At 33.7% G+C, this 23,353-nt stretch overlaps 1 protein-coding gene across 9 annotated transcripts in view; it reads right to left on the reverse strand.

Annotated features, from left to right (window-relative positions):
• Positions 1-23,353, reverse strand: part of Nrm (neuromusculin) — a 161,246-nt gene that overhangs the window by 28,194 nt on the left and 109,699 nt on the right. For all 9 annotated transcript variants that reach the window (XM_071791011.1, XM_071791016.1, XM_071791012.1 and 6 more), the window contains exons 4-10: positions 17,292-17,468; positions 16,390-16,551; positions 7,540-7,724; positions 3,869-4,019; positions 1,264-1,375; positions 861-1,039; positions 151-495 (exon numbers count right to left, since the gene is read on the reverse strand). In XM_071791011.1, coding sequence (XP_071647112.1) covers positions 151-495; positions 861-1,039; positions 1,264-1,375; positions 3,869-4,019; positions 7,540-7,724; positions 16,390-16,551; positions 17,292-17,468 — 1,311 coding nt within the window. The remainder of the gene's footprint in view (positions 1-150; positions 496-860; positions 1,040-1,263; positions 1,376-3,868; positions 4,020-7,539; positions 7,725-16,389; positions 16,552-17,291; positions 17,469-23,353) is intronic.

Below are 23,353 nucleotides of genomic sequence, written 5' to 3' on the forward strand. Positions count from 1 at the left end.
TTTCTGTTTGTCGCTGCAAAAAACGTATACGAAATTCGAAACACGCGTATAATGGGCATAACGTATTATAGCTGGAAATGTAATAGGTGTCACCAGTTTCTCTTCCATCACCGCGTAACACGAGTGAGTGACACGTGACAGAGGACTTACAATAAACTATGACAGGCGTGCTCGGAGAGACCGGTCCCCAGCCAGCCTCGTTTTTCCCCTCGCAGGAGTAGTTGCCGTGGAAAGTGCGGCCGACAGATTCCAGCAGCAGCTTGCTGGGGTCGATGTCACAGAACGCCGACGATTCCTCGGAGCTGGTTGTCATGGCAGTGCTGTTCCTCGAGCAGTCCGGAAGTTCTTTCAATAGATCTCCGTCCAAATACCAACGGACGGCTGTCAGTATCGCCGGATTGCCGGCGTCGACCTCGCACGTTAACGAAACGTTTTGACGATCCGCCTCGTTCACAGGTATATCCGGATCCATTATCACCTCCACCACCGGCTTATCTACATGATAAAACGGGATATATACATCCGCGCCGGTATATAAATCTCGTGTGCCAGTTCGAAAGTACGTCGCGCGCCGCGAACTCTTCTCTCCAAACTTTATTTCCCGATGTAATCGCATAGCTTTCAATGAAGCTGTCGTTTTCTAATAAAAGGATAAACTACGCTCCGCTGAAAGCTACCGCCGCGAGAAATAAGAAGATAAGGTTTCGCCGAAAGTACAATGGGATTCTTTCGGATTTAGATTTATTACTAACCGAAGCTTTATAATCCGTGTGAGATTGTAAGTGATTTTAGATTTTATCGACTGCTTTATGTTACATTCCACGATTGACTGTTGCTATCTGTACTGTTGTTATACGTACAAAAGACCGAAACCTGTACGGTGTCCTCGGAAACGGTTGAGCCGGCGCTGTTTTCCAAGATGCATTTGTAAGAACCCATGTCGCTAGGAGTCGCGTTTTTCACCGTGAGTGCCGTTTGTTCCGAGATTCCACCGTCATAATGCTCTTCGTTTAACACTAATTCGTCGTCGTCTCGCAACCTGCATCATCCCATTAAGAGAGACAAATAAAACAAAGAAATAGCGCTAACTTATATTCTTTAAGACGTAAAAGCAGCGACAATAGAACAAAAATGTCTTTAATTCTACTGTTAATTTATCTAACAGAATCGATCTTTAATTCCCACAGGAAAATGATCGCTATTCTAAAGAATTAATTCAAGCTAGTATATATGTATATTTATATAATAATGGTCAACACTTACCATGTCACCTTTATTAGCGTGGCCGGATTTGCCTCGTAGTCGCAGAATATTAAAAAGTCGTCTGTCTCGTTAACAGTTATGTTGTTTGGCTTCATTTTAATTATCGGTGGATCTATAAACATAAAACAATGAATATTACAAATACAAACAATGAAAATCTAGATTTAGCCACAAAGATAGAACATTTGTCAAAATTCCAATAAAGGAGAAGAAAACGTGATGATAGCTAAATCTATTTAATTAAAAACAAATAACTCGTATTATTCTTGAACGCTAATAAGTTTAGTACAATTTATAACATATTGGCGCATATTAATTCTATGGATATTTGTCGAGTTAATATTGAAAATTGAATATTTTTGGCACAGAGAGATTAAACTAACATTTCGCTATAATATTATAGGAATAGTATAGGAATATCGACTGCAAAATGACATCAGTTTAATCTTTCTTGAAATCTTGCCTTATTTAAAGAATCAAGCGCTTTTAACGGCTTTACTTTTTTATGAAGTAAAAATTTCTCCTCTTCTCTCGATATCTAAAACCGTAAAGATCGTTTTATCTTCACGACTGCTTTTTGTCCAAGATGGATAATGCAAAACTTAAATTGAATGTAAAATTTAGATGCACTCGGGGTCACGATATTATGCACTTAACGCGGGTCCTAGAAAACGGAGGGGATATATAAAACAAAATTCTCGCGTAAATACGTAGACGCGAGAGTTGCTGTCACGATGCAAGCCGGAGAGTTGGAAACGTGCCAAACTCGATGTCTGGAGTTTCTCGTTTCCAATCCATGGGTAGTCCTCGTTCTGGCTGCAAAACGAAAGTTTCTTCGCCATTTCGCACTGTAACTGGAAACATCAGGGAGATACACAACCGTCCGTCTCTTTTTGCCCGTGCTCCGTGCTCGCGTAATCAAGACATCACGTTTTCAATGCAGAAAAAAGTTGTAACTCCTGATTTTAGAGTTGGACGAGTCATAAATCCGTCACAACTAATATTTAAAAAAAAGATAAGCTGTATATAGAGTTATTGTAGGATGTGTGCTAGAAAGAAATAATTTTTTAATTAGTTATATATTTAATGTAAAATAATTATTTTAATTTCTTAAATTGTGATTTCTTTCCGAATAATCATCAGTCTTTGATATGATTATGACTTTGTGAGTATATTGTGAATTATCACATTGTAAATATATATATATTTTTAAATTTTAAATACGTAATATCAGAGAAATTTCCGAAATTTTTTTTAATGTTCCGAAATAAAATTACGTTAAGCTATTCCATCACAAGAAAATATTGTAAAAGTATCCGCTGGTATATCAGCACAAGTTATCCGTCTATTGCGTATTGATTATCGAAGCATGCAACTGGAAAATCGTATAAGCGTTGCGCGACTTGTACGAGCCAATCTCTCGAAAAGGTAAAAGATAAATGTTTATCAGACGATCAAACGAAAAATATTCTTGAAGTATGAAACTTCTTAACTTCTATCATTTCAAAATCTTTAATCTTTCGTTCTTTTTGAACACGTTTGCCTTGGTTTCTGTAGCGTATCGAAGTAATTGAAGTCTGCGTAGATTGAAGTCTGAAAGATTTTTAATTATATCTTTATTTTTACTTCTCTAAAGTTTCGCTAAAATTACGATCTATTTTCGGAAAGTTGTCGACTTTGAGTATAAAAATATAGATGGCCGGAAGTCTCTGCAAAGAGATAATAGAATAATCTCCAGTTCTATCGCAATTTCTTAATTAAAACGTAAAACGATGGGTTACGTCTTAAAATCTCGGGTCCAGCATATCCTTGTCGTGATTGTATTTAAATTTTACGTTTTTATTGCGATAACAAGAAACGAGTTTTTGAATTCAATAGCAAGTTAAGATTCTACTGATTGCTCGCGCTGCCAACGTCAATTTGCATAGTATTATGCTGATGAATAGCGAACGGGTGTGTGTAGAGTTATTTATTTAAAGGATTTAGTTCATAAGGGCTAAGTGTATGCAAATGTTAATAACCGCTCTTGTAGCTCGCGCAGTTTCCCGTAGATGTAGAATATGCTCGCTGCGGCACGGAAATGTGTGAATTTCGGGTAATAATGCAATCTTGTTGCAACAGTCGCTATTTTAACGCTATCGTAATTGTAACTATTAAAAATTACGGATTATAATTTATGCGCTTTTATTGTTACTTCTGAAATAGATAAAATCAGTTATTATATCTGATTCAATGTACTTGTGAGATTCTTGGATATTTGCTTATTGTTAGAGCAAATTGGATTTCATCTTCCGTGAGCCAATCCAATTCCATTATTCGATTCCATATGACAATTTTAATTCTAATCACTTTGCGATTAATACTTCAAAAAAATATTGTATATGTAATATGTATGTAATTATAATTATATATACTTTTTCTTAAAAAAAAAATTAGAGTTTTATACAATACTTGCGATAAGTAAATAAAAAATAAATAATCATAAAAAGATTAAAATCATATAGTTGTCATACTGATAAAACTACAAAATACTGCTACAAAATATTGCTGCAAAAAAATTGCTGGCGCCAATAATGACTAACTCATTTCGACTTGTAATACTTACATAATACTTCGATTGTTGTTGCTTCCTTCATTGGCTTCAGATCTTCGGTACGAGTAACTGAATTCTCGGCGTAGCACTTAAATGTTTTGCTATTATCGTATACCGTAGCTGTAAACGCGAGATAACTTATCGTGTCGAATGTACCGTCATCCTACGAACAGAAAGATTTTAAACGATTAGTAGAAAAATATCTAACTTTGAACATTTACTGCTAAATTTATTAAGCGGTAAAAATTTGGTCAAATGCTTAATTTTAATGCTGAAGGAGTATTTAAAAATAAGCATGACAATTTAGAATATTTAGATCGTCATTTTTATTTTTAATAATATATCTCTATCTCATGCAATTATCTTTGAGGTCCTAAAAAATTAAAATCTCTAAGCTAAAAAATGAAGCACTATAAGTAGAACCAATCCAATTAAACTTTATCCGTTTGATAGATTTTACAATATTAATTAACTCGCGTCGTATATTAAGAGTATTCACGTTATATCATATTTCTATGATACGTTTTAACCGCTGTCGAATATTCCTGGTTTATCAAAAAAATACTGGATTTCTATGTCAATCTCCAATTTGCGAAGAATAAAAATAACGTAATACCGCAAGCGCGCGTTTAAAGCTCCGCGTAACTTTAATTCTGTAATTGCACGGTGCAACTGATGAAAATGCACTAACAAGCCGACACATGTAACGAGAATGTATATCTTGTTATTCGCGATATTCGCGATAAAATTGATCGCTTTCTTTTGAGTAATTGTATGTTTCATCCGTACTGGATGTATGCTGATTTAAAGTAACACAACAATAAGTGATTACACAAAAACTAAATTTATATTTGGCCAATAGAGATGATTATATTAACCTAAAATGATTTTCATGATATCTCCATGTTGCAGTAAAAAGAAATAAATTTATTAAAAAATGATTTGCATTATTTTTTATATAATTATTTTTTAGAATAATTTTCATTCCTTCGATCTTCTATGTAAAATTAAAAATTGAGATTGTTGTTTTCTGCCAGCGAACTAACATTATTTTAAAAATAAATATTTAATTAATATTTAATTAATATTTAAAAATGTTTTCATTTAACAACAAAACATGTAATGTAATCACGTAATGTAATCACAAATCTTATGAAAAATATAATTTAAATTATTTACTTAAATTCAATTAATGGATTGTTATGCTATTAAAAAAAAGATGTTCGGATTATTCTTGTAAAACTTTATGCAATATTACAAAAAAATTATCATTAAAATTATATGAGAATTAAACAAAGATATGTACCACAGTAGCATTAAATTTTGAATAAATTATTGTATGCTCGCGTGTTCTTCATTTTCATATTGTTTCGGATAATTTCTTTCTTCTTAGCAACTTATTAATTAAAAATCTAACAAAAATTATGTTTATCGATTTGTTAGGAAAATCCATAAAAGTATATAGAACAGCATGAGATAATGCTCGACGAGAAATTATTGTAAAACCATCTCTCGCTGAGCCTGTAATATCCTCATTCGCGCAAAAGGGTGTACTCGAGCTTAAAAATGTGATCCTCTTAATTCTGTCATGACGTGACGCTCATATCGGCAGGAATTCGTGGCATGTAATTGCTCGTCGTAGATACCGCTCGCTATCGCGTGCAATATCCTGAATGGATTTAGCTATATCGTCGCTCGTTCCATAATCAGGCTACTTAGTAAACAATGCTAATTATGACATCCCAATCATATGGAATTGCAAATGTTAGGAATACATAATAGCAATTATGCGAACTGGCGATTTAATTAACACAACGATTCGTTAACGTCGCCAACGCGTCGAGACAAACGAAATAATGGTTCCTCCTTCAAACATCGTTAATTAACACCGTAAAATAAATTAAATTCGTCGTGCATGCGTTATATTGTTATTTCATCGAGCGTTTATCTTCATATTAAAATTATTCAAAGAAATACATTTTTTTATTTGTGAAGATATTATAGTGAAGTAAATGTTAAGTTTGCGCAAGATAACAAAAGGTTGTCGCTGATATGCAAATTATTGTACACCGAAGTAGCGATTTTCAGTGTTAATTTAGTATTCAACAGATTTACTTTTGATTTAATGATATTTAATGATATTTTAATATTGTTAGTCAATTCGTATATATGCCGACGCATAGAGAGCGGAATAATAAAGTTGATAGACGTGGGTGTTTTTATTCCGCGAGACATTTTTCGCACGTAAAGAACCCTCTGTTATCGAGACATAACGTCGTTTTATCTACTTTACGACTTTTAACTGTGACGACGTTTTTTTTGCACTAATTGCATCACGTAGGCGCGAGGCGGTCTCATATACACAGTCATTTTGCGTGCACGCGGCTTTATATAGCTTCAGATACTTCCGTAATGGATTTATGATAGCTGCGTGACACCCACGACTTCTGCATGCATATACGTATACGTGATAGCGCAACAACACGATATGTAGAAGGGTCTAATGATTTTTCGATGCCGCCACTGCCGCGCAGCTACTCGTTCGAGCATGAAATTGATTTTTTACAAGTCAAGAATAAAACGGAGCTACGTGACTCGAAAGTTAATGACGATTCCTTGACACCTTTATTTCCAAACTGTTTTGTTTTGTTGTAACTATTACACAACTAAAAATTAATTTAAAATGTATTCTACTTAATAGAGAGACATCGGAATTTAATTCTCTTTAGAATTTTGCGACCGTTTTGCCATTGTACGAGCGCCAGCAGTTTTTACGAAGTAGAGTAAAAAGAAATTGTGTGCGCGTTCGATCATTCTCATCCTGACGAAGCAATGCAGAAAAATAAATCGCAAGTGATGCGGTTTTTTTGCGCGCAAAATTCCGCTTTTAAACAAATCCAAATCGTATACCTGATAAAAATTGAATATAATTCGAAGAGAAGCCTTGAGAGAAGTACATCGATCGATAAACTGTCCGAACTTCCTGGATTCTAAATTCGTTTCGACTCGCAGCACTTTTTCCGTGAGTGAACTCGAAAATTTGTTGCCCCGCAAAAACGTTAAATGGGAATTAAAATATACGATAGATGCTGTAGCGATCGATTTAGAATTTCCCGGTGGGTAGTTTCGTGAAGTTTACTGTGGCACTTGCGAGTCCGTACGCTTTCGCCGAGTAAGTAACTGAATCAAAACTTTCGCGAAGCGCTTCTCTCATTCATTGTCACATACAACCAAACATGCTTATCCCATGTACATTTATTTAGATGCAAATGGCGGTGAGGTTGGTGAACGAAATTCAAGCCTATTAAGAATCTATTGTACATCAGGAATTCTATGCAGGTTACCTATTATAGTAATGAATGCGTTTGGCGTATAGGAAGACCTTTCTTATTAAAATCTGTTCTTCTTCTATTAAAGAGAAAAAAATTGCCAATTTTGCCAGATTTTAACAGTTTTAATAGCTATATTTTAAGTAAGAATGCCAAAGTAACTTTATAATTAATTGATAAATAACACTTTCTGATTTAATTGTAGCCCTACTTTGAGAAAACTATAAATAGATAATTCTATGATATATTATAGATGTAGAAACGTGATTCTTTCAGTGGCGATAGAGAAATTATCTGAATCGGAGCGGAAGTCGCTTTACAACTTACAATTACAATATCGTTGCGTCTACTCACATTTTCCTGTATTTTTGTCTCGAACATTTCGAATCTCTCATTGCTCTCGGTTACGTAGTGCGTTCCGTTCTTCCACGTCACATTGGCGGCGGGTCGTGCGGCTTGTACCGTACATTGCAATAAAATCTTCGTTCCCTGCACGACGTGACCAACCACTCCGTCCAAGTCCATCTTCAGCGGACGTACTGTAAAGAGAATGGTCAAGTGTTGGGGGGAATAATGAGTAGAAAATACCGAGATATTACTCGGCTAACAATTAAGGGAACCTCGCGAAGTGGAAAATTCTGATTTTAATATAACTTTCCACACATGTAGGGGGAGTAAAAAGGTGAATTTAGATATTTTTTGTAGCTGCCCAAAAACGGTTTTAAGGGGTGAAACCACTCCTCATATGTAGAGCAGTTTTTTGCTTTTCTCGATATATTTCGAAAAGTATTCGAGATATCAAAAAATGTTTCAAATAAAAGTTTTATGGTAAAATCTCCTCTATTCAACAACATTAATATTATATTTTTTAAAAATAATTTTTTAAACAAAAATTTTTTTTTTAAATTTTATTAATGTGGTTAAATAGAGATGTTTTTACCATAAAACTTTTATTTGAAACATTTTTTGATATCTCAAATATTTTTCGAGATATATCGAGAAAAGCAAAAAACCGCTCTATCTATGAGCAGTGGTTTCACCCCTTAAAACCGTTTTTGGGCAGCTACAAAAAATATCTAAATTCATCTTTTTACTCCCCCTACATGTGTGGAAAGTTATATTAAAATCAGAATTTTCCACTTCGCGAGGTTCCCTTGTAAGTCGAGCTAACCTCGGCACGGTATTAAAATTAATGCCTTTTCATACAAAATTCTGGCATTTTTCTGTGATAAAAGTCGAAATTATATTCCGACTAACATTGGACTATTTCATATTTTTATCTTGTTCTCAAGCAGTAATATTGAAATGAAGAATATTATTATATCGAGATTTTAAATGAATTAACGTAGGTCATTATTCTATTAATTGTACAATATAGAATACATAATTTATTAAGGAATGAATCTTTCTAAAACCAAAACCAGAATACTCGATTTGACTTCTACATATATAAATTTAAAATAATTTGAAGATCCTTCATTGACACATATTTAACATTTGTTGTTTAATATTCATGATAATTTTATTCGTGTAAAACCAATCATGCATTAAAATTTAATATATTATCGGCTTTTACGATATATCACGATATTATTTCCATATCACTATATTATTTCCACATTATAAGCTAGTTAGGACATATACGAACTTGTTCTTAGTAAGGAAAACTAACACGTGAACGGGCAAAGTTCATTTATGTCCACCACCGTTCGCTACTATCTTTTTGTGACGTTCTCACGTCGTCTAGTAGCGCAGTTAACGAACCGCAACTGGCTTTTTACGACGTAAACACTCGTGATTTTTTAACATTAAAGGTTTTATTGGATTTACGGGAGTCCTTTGTGTCGCAATAAAGCCACGAAGCTCACGCGTCGCATTTGGCGATTTCATACTTGTCGGTCTAATGTTAAACGTACCGTCGTTTCTGTATTGGCCACATGAAACACAGCCGCTAACGGTCAGTCATAGGCCGCATAGGCGTCATGTAATGACGATCGCATGGTATCTAGGCTTCGCGTGGCACTGAAGCGACATTAGGGTTGGCACGTGTAATTGAGGGTAGATCGACATGATTGTGATTGTGGATATACGTGTGAGACGTGTGAAACGTCAATTTCGACAATTTCACATCGTCCCCAATATCTTTCGACGTGTGCTGGAACTATGTTCTTCGCAATCGTATATAATTGACATAAAGGTACGAAAGAAGCGACATACACAATTTTTATGCGAACAATCTTTTTCTGAAATGATAAAAAAAAACTATTAGATTATATTTTATAAATTTCAAAGTAAGAAATATGTAACCCAGATTTTTAAGAACTTTAAAAGTTTCACAGAAATATTGGGGTGTTATCTGATTGTGCATAAATATTTTGTGCCATGACAAGAACAGCAATCTAATAATATATATTGTTGTTTATTTAGTTAATAGAAATGTTATCTGGATAATTGTTGTGGACTTGACACATATAGCCAAGCAATTATTTAGCTGTTTAGTTGTTGTTTATTTAACATTTGGTCTAAATGTTTGTATATCGTTCCAGCGACAAGGATGTCGATGGACAAGCGTGATGGACAACTTTTCGATGCTTGCTCCGGTATAACCGCGCTTACTCCGGAACTCCATGGTTAATGGAATATTCGAAAACTGTCATTTCAATATCGTTAAATCGATCCGGAAGGCTCCTACAGGGACACACGGCTTACGATAAAAATGGCTTATATAGAACCGTGTTAATCGGTGACGATGCATATCCGCCCGCTGTACATGTAGGTATATCCATTAGCGCCGATAGATTTCGCAAACGGGCCGTCACGTACATCACGGTGCGCACCGTGAAACCCACCACGAGTTTCCCTCAGGCTATTACGCATACTTGGATTTTTGTGCGCGCATTAAATTTACCAGAACTTTCGCAAAATACCTTGTAGCAAACTACTTTAAATTTAAATAGAACTTGTAAGTACTGTCAAACTAATTATATGCATATATATGCATAAATTAAACTGTTATATTGTTTTTAATGAGTATTTTGCGAATTTTCTCGTAAGTATCCGAGTTCGTAAAATTTTTATCGGAAGAATTAGATATATGTTATCGCAACTGTTGATTGTATTTAATAAAAAGAGATTTTAATTACATTTTTTAAAACTTCAACGTGCCATAGTTTTTCTTTCCGCGAAACTGGCGATTATGAATTTGCGCGATTATTGTACGTGGCTTGGTATTAGTGGGTTTGGTCGTTGATGGTTCTCGCAAAGTCATGCAGAAAACACCGACCGATAATTCACCGGCCAAACTCTCGGTGAACGGTATTCAATACAAGAGGAATACGAGAAGAAAAGGCGCAGGATCCGAATAGAGAACGAATGGCGAATCTAATATCGGGAATTGCATTTGCCTTCAATTGCACTCCCCCTGCCTGACGCGGCATAGCGGATGTAGAGAAATGAACGAAGATCGAGAGAGAAAGAGAGGGGGAAGAATGGTGACAGAAGCGGCAAAAAAGGTTAAAAAATCACTTTCTTTGCGTAAATAGTTTTTCCGTCGTTGGAAAATGTGCTGACGCTTTTGATCCTGGAACAAATCGGCGCTCCAGCATTTACTTTGAATTCATATGGATAGTAGTGGATTGCATTATAGGACGTGTTTTATCACACCTATGCTTTCAAGTGACTAAAGTGACTAACGCGAATACCTTGTTCAGCGTGAAGATATAATGTTTCAAACGAAAGTTTACAAGGAAATTATGCTTTCAGAGTCTTAGTAAAATAAAATCGTCTTATTGAATTCTTAATCCTGAATTAGTTAATTTAAGTTGCTAAATGTCTTGCGTATTTGCATAATAAGAAATAATGCACAATAAACCGCTAAACGGAAGATTAAATTTTAAGGTATAAAAATTTCTTGGGGTTTTGAAAGCTTTTAACAATCTTTAACAACTAATTTAAAAATTGCATCCGTCAGGTATACATAGTATGCCAGAGTCTCTTAATTTAAATATCGATTTTATATAAAAGCACAAAGCAATAAGGAAAATACATTTCGCATTTTTGCGAAAAGTAATTTTAACTGCAAGTCTTCTCTCAGAGCTTCAAAATCTCCAAGAATGTTCCTCTAATCGCAGTCAGTTTCAAGATACGTCTAACATGACACGGGGGATAGGATTCCTTCTTTCATTCTCGTGGAAATTCACCCGTTCAGCCAATTTCCTGCTCGCCCGAAAATTTCTGAGAGTTCGCAACCCGATAAGCTGGCTACGAGACTTTTTAAGTCTGTAGCCAATGGCAATGCGATTTCCTGGTTTTGTTTGCCTATAAGAAGCGCTCCGCCTGAAAACTTCGTCAGGTGCCTGCTCACGAGTTCTTGTCACTCGCCCGCAACCTTGCTTCCACGACTTTCAACGAGCAGCTGCGGGGGCCGTGAGATTTTCGCAGATATATCCCGCGGGTATTCGCGACATTTCCTCTTTAAATTCACCGCAGATCGTTAGAAACGATTCACTCACAGAATTTATTTATATTTTCTGTACCAAACTGACCACGCTGAAGAATTTCAACCTGCGCTTCGCGTTTGAAACTCGCGTTTGATGATTGTTATTTTCTTCTTCTTTTAGAATTATTCAATAATTTTTTTTATCGCGCTGAGAGACAATTTTTCACGATACGGGATCGAAATGAACAGTGCCGACGCAAAAGCATTGAAAAGTACTTTAATAGTACTGTATAATTTTATATGTATAATGAAGGAGAATCGCTAATAATACAAATTGCAAAAGAAAATACATGCACATAGTTAGAATTGGATACTATTCGTAAATATTTGTCTCTCCAAGTTTTTTAAAGTTTAATGGAATAAAAAATGTTAGTAGAATAAAATTTATTCTTATTAGATAATCATATGCAGCATATGATTAGTTGACCTATAATCCAGGGCTTAATATCGACAAAACCGAGGCTTTTCACGATAAAACGGATTCTAATATATCAATGCATTTTCCGCAATCTCTATCTAAATAATATATTATTAGCCTCTTTAACTACATTTTTATCTCTTTAATTGCATTTTTATCGGTTATCAGAAAGAACACGCAACACGCGGTCCCGGCTTATTGTTTTTTTTTTTAGCGCGTAATAACTTTTCGTCCTACCGCGCTAGTGCGTTCTTCTCTCACCAAAGAACCCATTATGCAAATCTCATTATTTAATGCGAATAAAAATTGTTGTTTAACAATTAGTTGATATAATTATAGCGCGCCGCACTTCATTTATCGGAAGAGCCTCGGTTCGTCCTCATTATAGCAGTTACGTTACCTAAATCTGGTCATAATTGTTGAGAGACGATAATAATTATTGCGAGAGATTGGTTTATAAACAGCATACATGTCGACAATTCTAACACGCACAATGCATAAAGTGAAGCTGCATATTTAGTAAGATATTAATTTCGTCTCCGGCAATATCACAGCGTCATATTTATCGTAATAACTGTTTAAATGCGAATAAATAAATAATTTAATAATGAGAGATCAACCCGCAATAATTTTACTTATTCACCGCGACGCACTTCCACGCGCGAGAGCGAGAAAATTAATCTCGATTTCGTATTTAACAACGCGTTTATCGAGAATTACGCGTATTCGCATGTCTATTTCTGCAATGATATTACACGCGGTGTGTGAAATTCGGTTAATGTTAATAAATTCGGTTATAATGTTAATAAATTTCTAATCGCAACACAAGAATGGTCTATAATAACACATTAATTTTATATAAATTTATCAGTGATTTTACACGCACGCGGATGCACGGAAATCCCTTCTCTCACGAAGTGATGGACATTTAATTACTTACAACATGCAAAATTCGTGCGCGCTATACACGCTTAAATAATGTTCAAATAACGGGTACGGCGCGCTGTAATTACAAGTACCGCCGTAATGACGGGCGTGTACTTTAATCGGCGAATTCATGGAGGGGCGATGCACGCATACGTGAACGAATAAAAAAATTTTTGAATATTACATTTTAGCTTAGTATTATGATCGTGCTATTAAAAAAATAGAGAAAATTACATTTTGCTTATCTAGACGGTATATTTTTGCTTAAATAACAGAAGTATCACTGTATTCTGTTCTATAGACACCTACATTATTGTTTAATAATATTGAGTAATTTGCAGCAATTTTAAACGCAAGTGGGTAATGGGCAGTTTATTAAAATCGTTTGAAATTTAAATTTATATGAAAACCGTATACCTGATGAAACAGAATAATTTTCTACTAAAATCACGTATTGGCATGGAGTAGCATACGGTTAATGAGAGAATTCCATTAAGGTTTCTCTGTTATACTGATCTGAATTCTGGAGCAACAGCTCTGTATTGTGGTGATTTGATGTAACACACAGTATAATTTATATTATATCAAGTGCAATTATATTAAGTGCGTTTTCTCGTTGAATAATTAACAACGCACGCAGTGTATATTTTATTTCATTTATACATATCAGTTAGTTTGACGCTTTACAAAGTATCTCAATAAAAAATTTTATTTTTGGACGTTAAGAAAAATGCAAGTATTTTATACACTTCATTAAACTATCTTTCCGCTGAAAGCCTGAGAAATCGCGTTTAATCGATTTTTCACCACTTTCGCATTATTTTAATCCGATTCATCCGATAAAATGAAAAATGCATTAAGAATCTTTCTTATCGTTATAACAAGTATGGAGTAGGATTACCTTAATTTTACTTTAATTTTACCTTAAATTTTATATTTAAGTTACGCGCTGCTTTGCTTTATTTGATACAAAAGGTATTAGTTATATCCCATATCAAATTCTGTAGCAAAGTTTAAAAATATGTTCCGCCAGTTTTTTCCATTTTAAAAATTCGACAGCGGAATGGTTTATGACTGCACACGCGGTTCTGTCCGTGCAGAAATCCAAATTCGAGATGCAAACCACTTTTCCACGTACGAAATCGAATTTCGTGTACTCTCGTTTTACAGGAGGACTTTTCAAAGCGCACGATGTCTCTGCACTCTCCCATACTCTCGTCGCGCGAATTTTAGGGATTTTAAGCGCGGAGCCGTTTCTCAAAGCGAATTCCCGAACTGTGCGTCCATAGATCGTTCGAATTGCATTATTGTGCGGTAAAATATGGAGGCACGCGGCATGGGGTCGGTTTTTTTCCTTCTCAGCTGTTTCTTACGGCTAAACCCACTCTGAGATGAATGCCAGCGAATGCCTGCGGAATTGTGGAATGATTTCAGCCCGATATCTCGTGTTGAATACTTAGGATGAGTAACGTTAGGACAGAGCCTTCTCTTTAACCACGTTAATGCATTGCGCCGAATGGAATGGTCGGTTGACATATCTAAATTCCACGTTCTGAGAACACTTAACAGTACATGCACGCCCGCGGACACAATATAATTCGCTTGTTTTATACTACATAATATAGTACGTAAGCATAACACGCACATTGAGTTAGCTTAGTGCGGATATAACACATTGCTGAATCAGTATATTACAAATGTAACACACGATTATCGAAGGTGGAGAAAATACGAAGCATTGATCGTCAACAAACTGCATTCTGCGTACTGTACGTGTACGTGTTGAATATGTAAAAAGGATTAGAACAATTACTAAATATTTAATTTACGTAATGATTAAGTAACGCCCAGTTTTATTGCAAATGCTAGATTTACTGCTGCTGTATTTTTAGACTATTTAGACTTGAAATTATACATATTGCAACGGCCAGACATTTTCTTAAATAATCAAAAGAAATGATATAACTTTTCCAACATGATATCGAATGCGAAACGATAAAACGTTCAGAGATATGTTTCTTTTATAAGCAATTAATAATGTTAACTGCTTATTTTTTAATAGTAAATGTCTAATAAGTAGACAAACTTTATATCACACTAAAAAAAAATTTTTTTAATATTTAAAAAGCTTTATTTGAATACTCCTAACAACATATTTACTTAATATAATCACATATTTATTTAGAATTAGTTATCTTTACTTAAATTAAGTAAAAATATCTAATTCTAAATAAATATGTGATTATATTAAGTAAATATGTTGTTAGGAGTATTCAAATAAGGCTTTTTAAATATAAAAAATTTTTTTTTCAGTGTACTGTTTTAGCCAAAACAAAATTCTTTTAATGCCGGGATTACGATGAATTTAACGTAACGGGACGCGACGGGACGCGAAGTAACGTAAAACCTAAACACATTGTTTTTATATGCGTTACGTAAAGTCGATCGTAATCAGCCGCATATAAAAACAATGTGTTTAGGTTTTACGTTACTTCGCGTCCTGTTACGTTAAGTTCATCGTAATTCCGGCATAAGATTGAGAAAGAAAATTTTGTTCTCCGTTAACGTTTTCGAACCACGACTCGCTCAAACTTTTTAATCTTTGAGTTATTACGTAACTTGCCTTCGACCTTATTGGGAAATGCTAATTGACATTGAAAGTTAAGCTAGTTCATATTCTGCAGTTGATACACTCTGTGCAAAAATTCTTCTCGTTTAGCCGCGTTGATATACTGCCCTGGTCGTGGTGTCATTCATATTCATACCCCAACGGCGAGTTTACCCGATGTTACCCATGTTTTGATTTAATGAATAAACGATACCCAGCAGAATTGTTGCAAATTTAGGTCAAAGTATCCACATTCGTTCTGTTACTATGCTCGCATTGAGTTTGTACGGACCGGTTATCGAATTGCATACTACATCGTGTGCAAATTATATCACGCAATCGAAATTGTAAGCGATCCTGGCATATAAGGCACATTTTCCCCATCAAATGAAATACGCGATAATCGATTCGCGTATAGCCAATACCACACGTGATGATCAATGTATGCTTTTTAATTGACGTACATTGGAAAACTTCAGCATTGAGGGCCTATCATACTGAGAGCTTTGTTATCATTGTAATGACGTACTATAGTGTTGAAAAAAAAATTGTCAGATTGTTAGCTCAGCTGATAGTTTTCCAATGCAATTAAAAGTGAAGCACGTAAAGAGGTTTTTTTCTGTAAGTTAATAAAAATCAGCGAGTAAAAGCCTTTTACGATATTAAAGATACTTCAATAATTCGCACAGATATATTTTTTTGATGACAGATTGCAAATATCCTACTATTGTTCTTGAACGTGCGTGTACTCACCGTGTATGTCTGGTTTAATATCAACCGTGAGCGGCTCCACGAGTGCGATACTGTTGACTTTACACGTGAATGTGGCGCCTAACTCTTCTCGTGTAATTTGCATTTCCAGTAAACTACTGCCAGTACCAATTCCGGTATCAGTGATAGTTGACGAGCTTGTTACTGTAATAGAACATTTCTTGATTATTCTTGGTACGTAATATTTAAACAAGAAACACCCATTTATAATAAAGCACATATGTGGAGTAAGGAATTGCAATAACGCTTAATATCTCTTTAAAAGTACACGTAATATCTCTTAATATCTCTTCAAAAGTACGCATAAAATTAATAATGTAATAAAATAAAAGAAATTTTTGATAGTACCATCAGATAATTGATTAATGAAAGCTAAGGCTTTTTTGTCTTTCAATATCCGCGCTTGAATAATGATTCACCCTGGTAATGCTTTCTTTTATACATTTTAATTCGCATGCAATTCCAATAAAGCGCGGAAATAAAATTATATATTTATAGCGTTTATTGATTTTATCACTACGTTATTATAAGATAAATGTATAAGATAAAATTTCACTAAATTTTTATTATGTAGATAAAATTACGTTTTGTTTAATTATTCATTTCACATAACTAGAATATAGCTATATTGAAATATCAGATCGGAATCGTGAATTCATTACTACAAAACATATTTATTAAGTGATCAATTATTAATACAAGCAGAATTAAATATTGTCATATAGCTAAATTATTTAATAGAAAGATATATAGAGGAAATATTATTAATAAAAAGAACTATCTTGCGTCTCTTCTTCCAAATTCTTTCAAAAGTGCGTAGGAACTTATCTGAGATATTATCCTATCGGTTTCAACGTATCGTATATAAGCATATTGTATCTTACCTTCGAGTGGCTCTTCCACCCCATCCTTAAACCACTCAACTGTAGGTACAGGTTTGCCTTCTCCGCTCTCGCAGTACAGTGATATTGTCGAACCCTCATTTATAGGTCCTAAAGTGGCGCCTGTGCTCAAAGTATTCTTCGAATTTTCATCGATGACACGTACAAACGCTGGTTGCACTGAAATATATAATACAAAAATCGTGTAGAAGATTGTTTCACTTCACAATTGTTATTTCCACTAACTTCCTCGAACGCATCGCATAAATTTGAAATTTTACCGTAGCTCTTATCTGCGCGTTACGATATATATATATTTATTAAGTTAGCGTATAAGATTATATGATATTATTTTTCTTCGTCATCCCCTTTAATATATATCCGCAGGACAAGATAGCGCGTTCCTTTACGTCTCTTATTTCCTGTTCGAATAAATGCATTCTTTATATAAGCTCTTTGAAGGAATGACGTTTATTACGGAATTTCTTAACAAGAATGTACGTCGTATACTTACTATTATGTACAAAGATAGTGCTTCGCGGGAAACTATTCATTTTGCTTTGATGTTCGAGGCAATAACGAGAATGCTTCGCAAAAAAAATTGCATCCGCGATATCTTGGTAATAAAGTGTTGGTTTCGTTTAAAGTTATATGCGAATCGATCGTTTTACGAGGTATCACGAACGTCAACGTTTAAAAGTTAATCTGTTGTTTTGCGTTTGTACGCTATAAATAACGGTATACTGAACAGAGTGGGATTGCAAACGTACGTTATTTCGAGCGTATCGACATTTTCGAGCGTTTCGCTTCACGCAAATCGATGAACAGATCCGATATATTGCTCTATAGGTTTCAGCGTAAGCAAATTTTACCCTCGACGATTTATATTTGTTCTGTATATTTTTTGGCTAAAAAAATAGACACAGATCCCATTAGATATATCTTATACCTGTCATGTCGATATCACTTCGATGTTATCGTACACGTTATTCGACGAGTTATAGATATAATAATTCCCAGATTTTTCTGTTTTTTTTTTTATTAAAATATATTAACAAATTGTAATATATATATATTTTATACACATACGTTTACAATTACGTTTTGATATAATATATTAAGTTAAAGACAATTCTATCGATTCGAGAAACTGTTCTCCGATATAACTTTCTTGCGGCGAGCGATTTAATCGCGGTGTTTGGAAGTGTTATCACATCCAATTCTTCTCCGATCTGGAGCACGTTCGATCTGATAAAGCGTTGTCTTCTTTTGCGCAATGGAAGTAAACCGTATGCCCTGAAATTCTGAGCCATCGTCACATCGATTTTCTGGCGTGAGGAGTCCCGTAACTTTCTACAATTCCTACGAGAGTAAAGTGACTTCCACTTATCGAATAGGCGCCATGTTCTTAGGACACTATAAATCAGATCCCCCGGTAACACCGACTGAATGCACTCGGGTCGTAGTGTTCTATTACGCTAGCTGTCGGTGTACATGTAAGCATGTGCATACAAATGCACCGATCGCGCGTATATACGCGAGACATTTGCATGCACATATGCTCCCGGTGTGGCATTAGGGGTGCTTACGCGCAAATACCGTTTTTAAGGATAATCATACGGCAAAAGTGATTCAAAGAATTGCTAATGATGGAAAGTACTACGTGCATTTTACGTGCATGGAAATAGCGCTTTTCTGATAGAATAAGCTTTCCCTGTATTCACCACATATTTTGATATTCACAGCTGAAAATTATTTATTTACCTATCAAAAAGATGTGAGGAAATTTGTAAATATATAATATTGCTAACATATCTTTAAATTGCATAATTATTTAGAAATTTGATTGTGCAAATAAATTTGCTTCTAAAAGACGATTTAACATTATCAGACATTGATATGACACATATAATTTATGATCAACAAAATTATTAATTTAATTAAAGCTTATAGATTCTTTTCATTAAAATTGTAGCTAGATTCGAGCAGTTAGATTCAAATATTGAATCATATCTGTACTTGATAGTACTTCCATTTTATGTTAATTTTAAATCGTTCTCGTCCGTTTTTTTGTAGCGATCGATCAGATTATGTCATTGACAAATGGTAGGAAATTGGAATTTGATTAAAGAGTCTCTCTAACCTGTCTGAAGAATCAATTAGCAATGGTTTTTTGGGTTAAATTTATGCTAAAATTCAATTTGTGTTTGAGAAAAATCATATTTAAATATTAAATGTACATTTCAGGAAAGCTAAGATATCGATAAAGCAAATATAATTCTAGATTTATATTAAATTATTATTACTGATGTAATAATTTTCCTAGGGGATTTCCATTCTAATTATATTCGATCGGAAATTATATTTATTTGACCGCAATGTGCTTGTTATAAATCCAGATCTGACGTTTTTTTATATCTTACTTGTAAAGAAAAAATTAGTTTTTTTTAGAAGACAATTCTTTCTTAAATCTTCTCGCTTTTTATTGCTTACATATATAGTTTTACCAACTATTTCTGAGATTTTATCTGCAGCTTATCTCACGCTAAATTGAAATCTTTATAACACGGATATAGACAGAGGAAATAAGAACATAATCTTTTTAACCGTGTATCTCTAGGTTCTGACTAACAATAAGTCGAGTTGTTATATTACCTGAGACATTTCATATCATCAGTTTGCTACTAAAAATGGTAAAAGCGATTAATGTTCAAATGTCAAGTGGAAAATCGCAATTATGTTTTTCCAATAAATTATTCTAAGAATTTAATTTGTTCTTTTTTTGAAATCGCAAGTTTGAAATGTATTTTCAACAATTATATAAGATTACAAGATTTGCCAGAACTACAGAAAAAGAATGATCAAAATATTCTGCAAAGAATGATGTATATTCTGCAATGTCTTGTTAAAAGACATCAAACTATCAGTTTTCATTAGCTGTGTAATTTTAAAAACGTTCATCGTAATCAATCATAAATTAAACTGCCATCTAGTCTGTTGAAGTATAAAACATTTTAAATCTGTATTTCTTATGATCGTTGCAAAAAAGTCTGCATCTACCTATATATTTTATTTCTCATATTTTGACATAAAACACAGATTTTACTGTCACAATTTATAATCTAAATTCCTACTTTGTAAGTTTTAAAATTTTGTGTTTAAAATTTCAAAATCTAGGCAAAATCACACGGAATTTGTTCGTCTATTCTATGCGTATATATTTGGAACCGAATGGGAGAAATATCGAATACAAATGAATTCTTCAATATATGCGACTATTATTGAGCGAAAATTGTGGCAATACTCTTTTTTTCGCCGGTAAAATCGCTAGTAACATCGCAAAACATAATCTCGCAATTTTTCTAATATGCGCGCGTTGTAGCCTATGTAGACATATTTCTTTTTCAAATATGTGAATATCAAATAATTCTTTTCAGTGAAATTCATTTCGCGGGCTCTTGGGCTTCTGACGAGATAGTAAATTTTTATGATCGTACGAGTAGGCATTGTGTAATTTTAAATCATCTTCGCAATTTTCCGCTAGTCAAGAAAATTACATTAACATTCCATTCAGTAAGATAGAGAGAAATATTCATAATGAAATAAAGTTATGACTCCTCCGCATTTCTACATAACTTTTTTACTATATAAAACTTGCATTTTTTTTAAATAGACTGTGGTATCAATAGATTAATACTTCATAAGACACAGAAGCAGAAGTCTGTTACAAAGTTAACTAACGAGAGATGTGTGATCAATATTTGACAAAACGCGACGCGTGTGGTTCGTTAAACAATTCGTTAACGAGTTTCTCTATACACCTTTTATTTCCAGAGAACAATATTTCATTATACTCACAGGATTGGTCACAAATTTAATTGAATTGTTTTTGCGCATAGTATTTTTAACAAGAAGACAAGAAGAATGCTTGAGATGGTAATTCTAAATTCTTTTAATATAGATTAGGAATCGAAAATTTCATGATTTTATTACATTTATTCGTCTTCTAACATTGATTCTTGATGTGCATAAGAATTTAATAAAAATCAAATTATGTTTCATTAATTCACATATTGATATTAAATCATAACGATAAGTTTAAATTAAAAGATTATAACGAATACTTATTCAAAAGTAAAATCAATCAGTTAAATAAATTTATACTTGATATTCTCGAACATTTTGCACATGTACGTAAAGAAGATTAAATCAATCGGTCACAAAATAAGTGATCCTTTATAAAATTTGAATAACATCAAGAAGGTTATCTAAATTAGTTAAAACTCTAGTATTCTCTCTCTCTTTCTCTTTCACCTTTGTTCAATAAATTATTCTGCTAAATTAGAGGAAATAGTTCACTGCTTATGGAAGAAATTAATGCCGTAATAAATCAAGGACTTACATAATTGTAATAATTGATGGTATTAAATTTGTTATATTTTAGATCTGATTATTAATAGTCTCTATGTTTTCCGGTGCACACTTACTACCTCGAGTTTCTTTAACATTATAGTTAGAAGACTATCGAAAACTAATCAATTGTTTAATATCATAGAATGGCAAATTTTGTAACCTACACTACATTTTGTAAGCTATAATTTTTTTTTTTAGAATAATTGCTCACACTCTCAAAATAATTTTTTTCGACTACAATATTGTTTCTATTAAAGGCCATACACGTTAAAATTTAAATTTGTACGGTGGATTTATATTATTTCATTTTTAATGGAGTGTCTTTACTTTGCTACCGTTAATTATATCGAGTTCGTGCTGTAACATAATGCATTTAACTTTACGTACGTCATATGCGTATATTCTGAAATATACATATATGAGTTCGTTTTTCATAATAAGCGTGAAAAGCTTTTACAGCGCAACAGAATATGAACTTCATGCATTTTGCTTTTGTACTAAAATATTAATATATATATAATCTATCAAACTTACTTATTTAGGTAATAAATTTTTTTCTTAAAATATCTATATATTATCTTTAAATAATATAATTTGTCATATTTTATATATTTTTTCGTAGTTATAACGATATATAAATATAGAAACATAAAAACATTGATAGACAAAATATGAAAAGACTAGAATACATTTCTTTAAATAATAAAATACACTTTCTTTCTACTACTAATTATAATGAATTATTATCACATACAAATATAAAGTCATGTACAATATTAGATATTGAGAGAGAGCTAAAATAAATTTCTTTCTTTCTGATAATTATTTTCTTTCTTTACTCAATATCGCCAAGTCTAAGAAAAGTATTCGATACTTTTATAAATTTAATCAGTCTGAACACAAGGCAAATATGGATCTCCATGTACAAAGGGTTAAACCGGAAAGAGGTAAATTAATCACCTTTGTGAAATTAACCGAAACAGAGCATGCCCAGCAGCGCTGTGTAGATCCATCTACTACGGCGCGAATTCGAACCCGTCAACCGAATTGTTTGGGTAATCCTTTAATACTAGAAAGAGCGTGCGACTACTATTGTCGATTAAAAATCTACTGCCATTCCGGTCAATTCGAGAAACAAGATTGGACGGCAACTGGTGCGCACAGTGCGCACAGTGCGCACAGTGTATGTATAAACAAAAAAGCTTCCGTACCTTACATAAACACAATCGCCGAAATACTCTCGAAACGAACCGAATTCGAAAGAAATAAAGAAATTGAAGGAAAATTTTTCTCTCGCAACGGAACATTTTATTCTATGTTTTAAAACTTGATGATTTATTCTAGAGTTAGACGGTAAAATAATGCTGGCGTCATCTTCACGTCGAGACGCTGTGTAATATCGATTGATTCGTTAATAGGACTCTCGCTGGGAAAATAATTGAGCTATTATTAGTCGTAAGTCGAAACGAAGAGTCTTACACATGATGTATGTAGCATTAATTTTCGCCTCTCACACGGCCATTAATTCGAGTGGTCGTATACAGTTGATTGTTCTCGCACGATTCGAAGCAGTACCGCCGGTGACCTGCCATAATATTGAAAAACGCGTGTTCGTGACGCACTCCTCGCGTTACGGAAAACAGAAGCGATTC

This window comes from Temnothorax longispinosus, chromosome 10, assembly GCF_030848805.1.
Source record: "Temnothorax longispinosus isolate EJ_2023e chromosome 10, Tlon_JGU_v1, whole genome shotgun sequence".
NCBI classification, from domain to species: domain Eukaryota; kingdom Metazoa; phylum Arthropoda; class Insecta; order Hymenoptera; family Formicidae; genus Temnothorax; species Temnothorax longispinosus.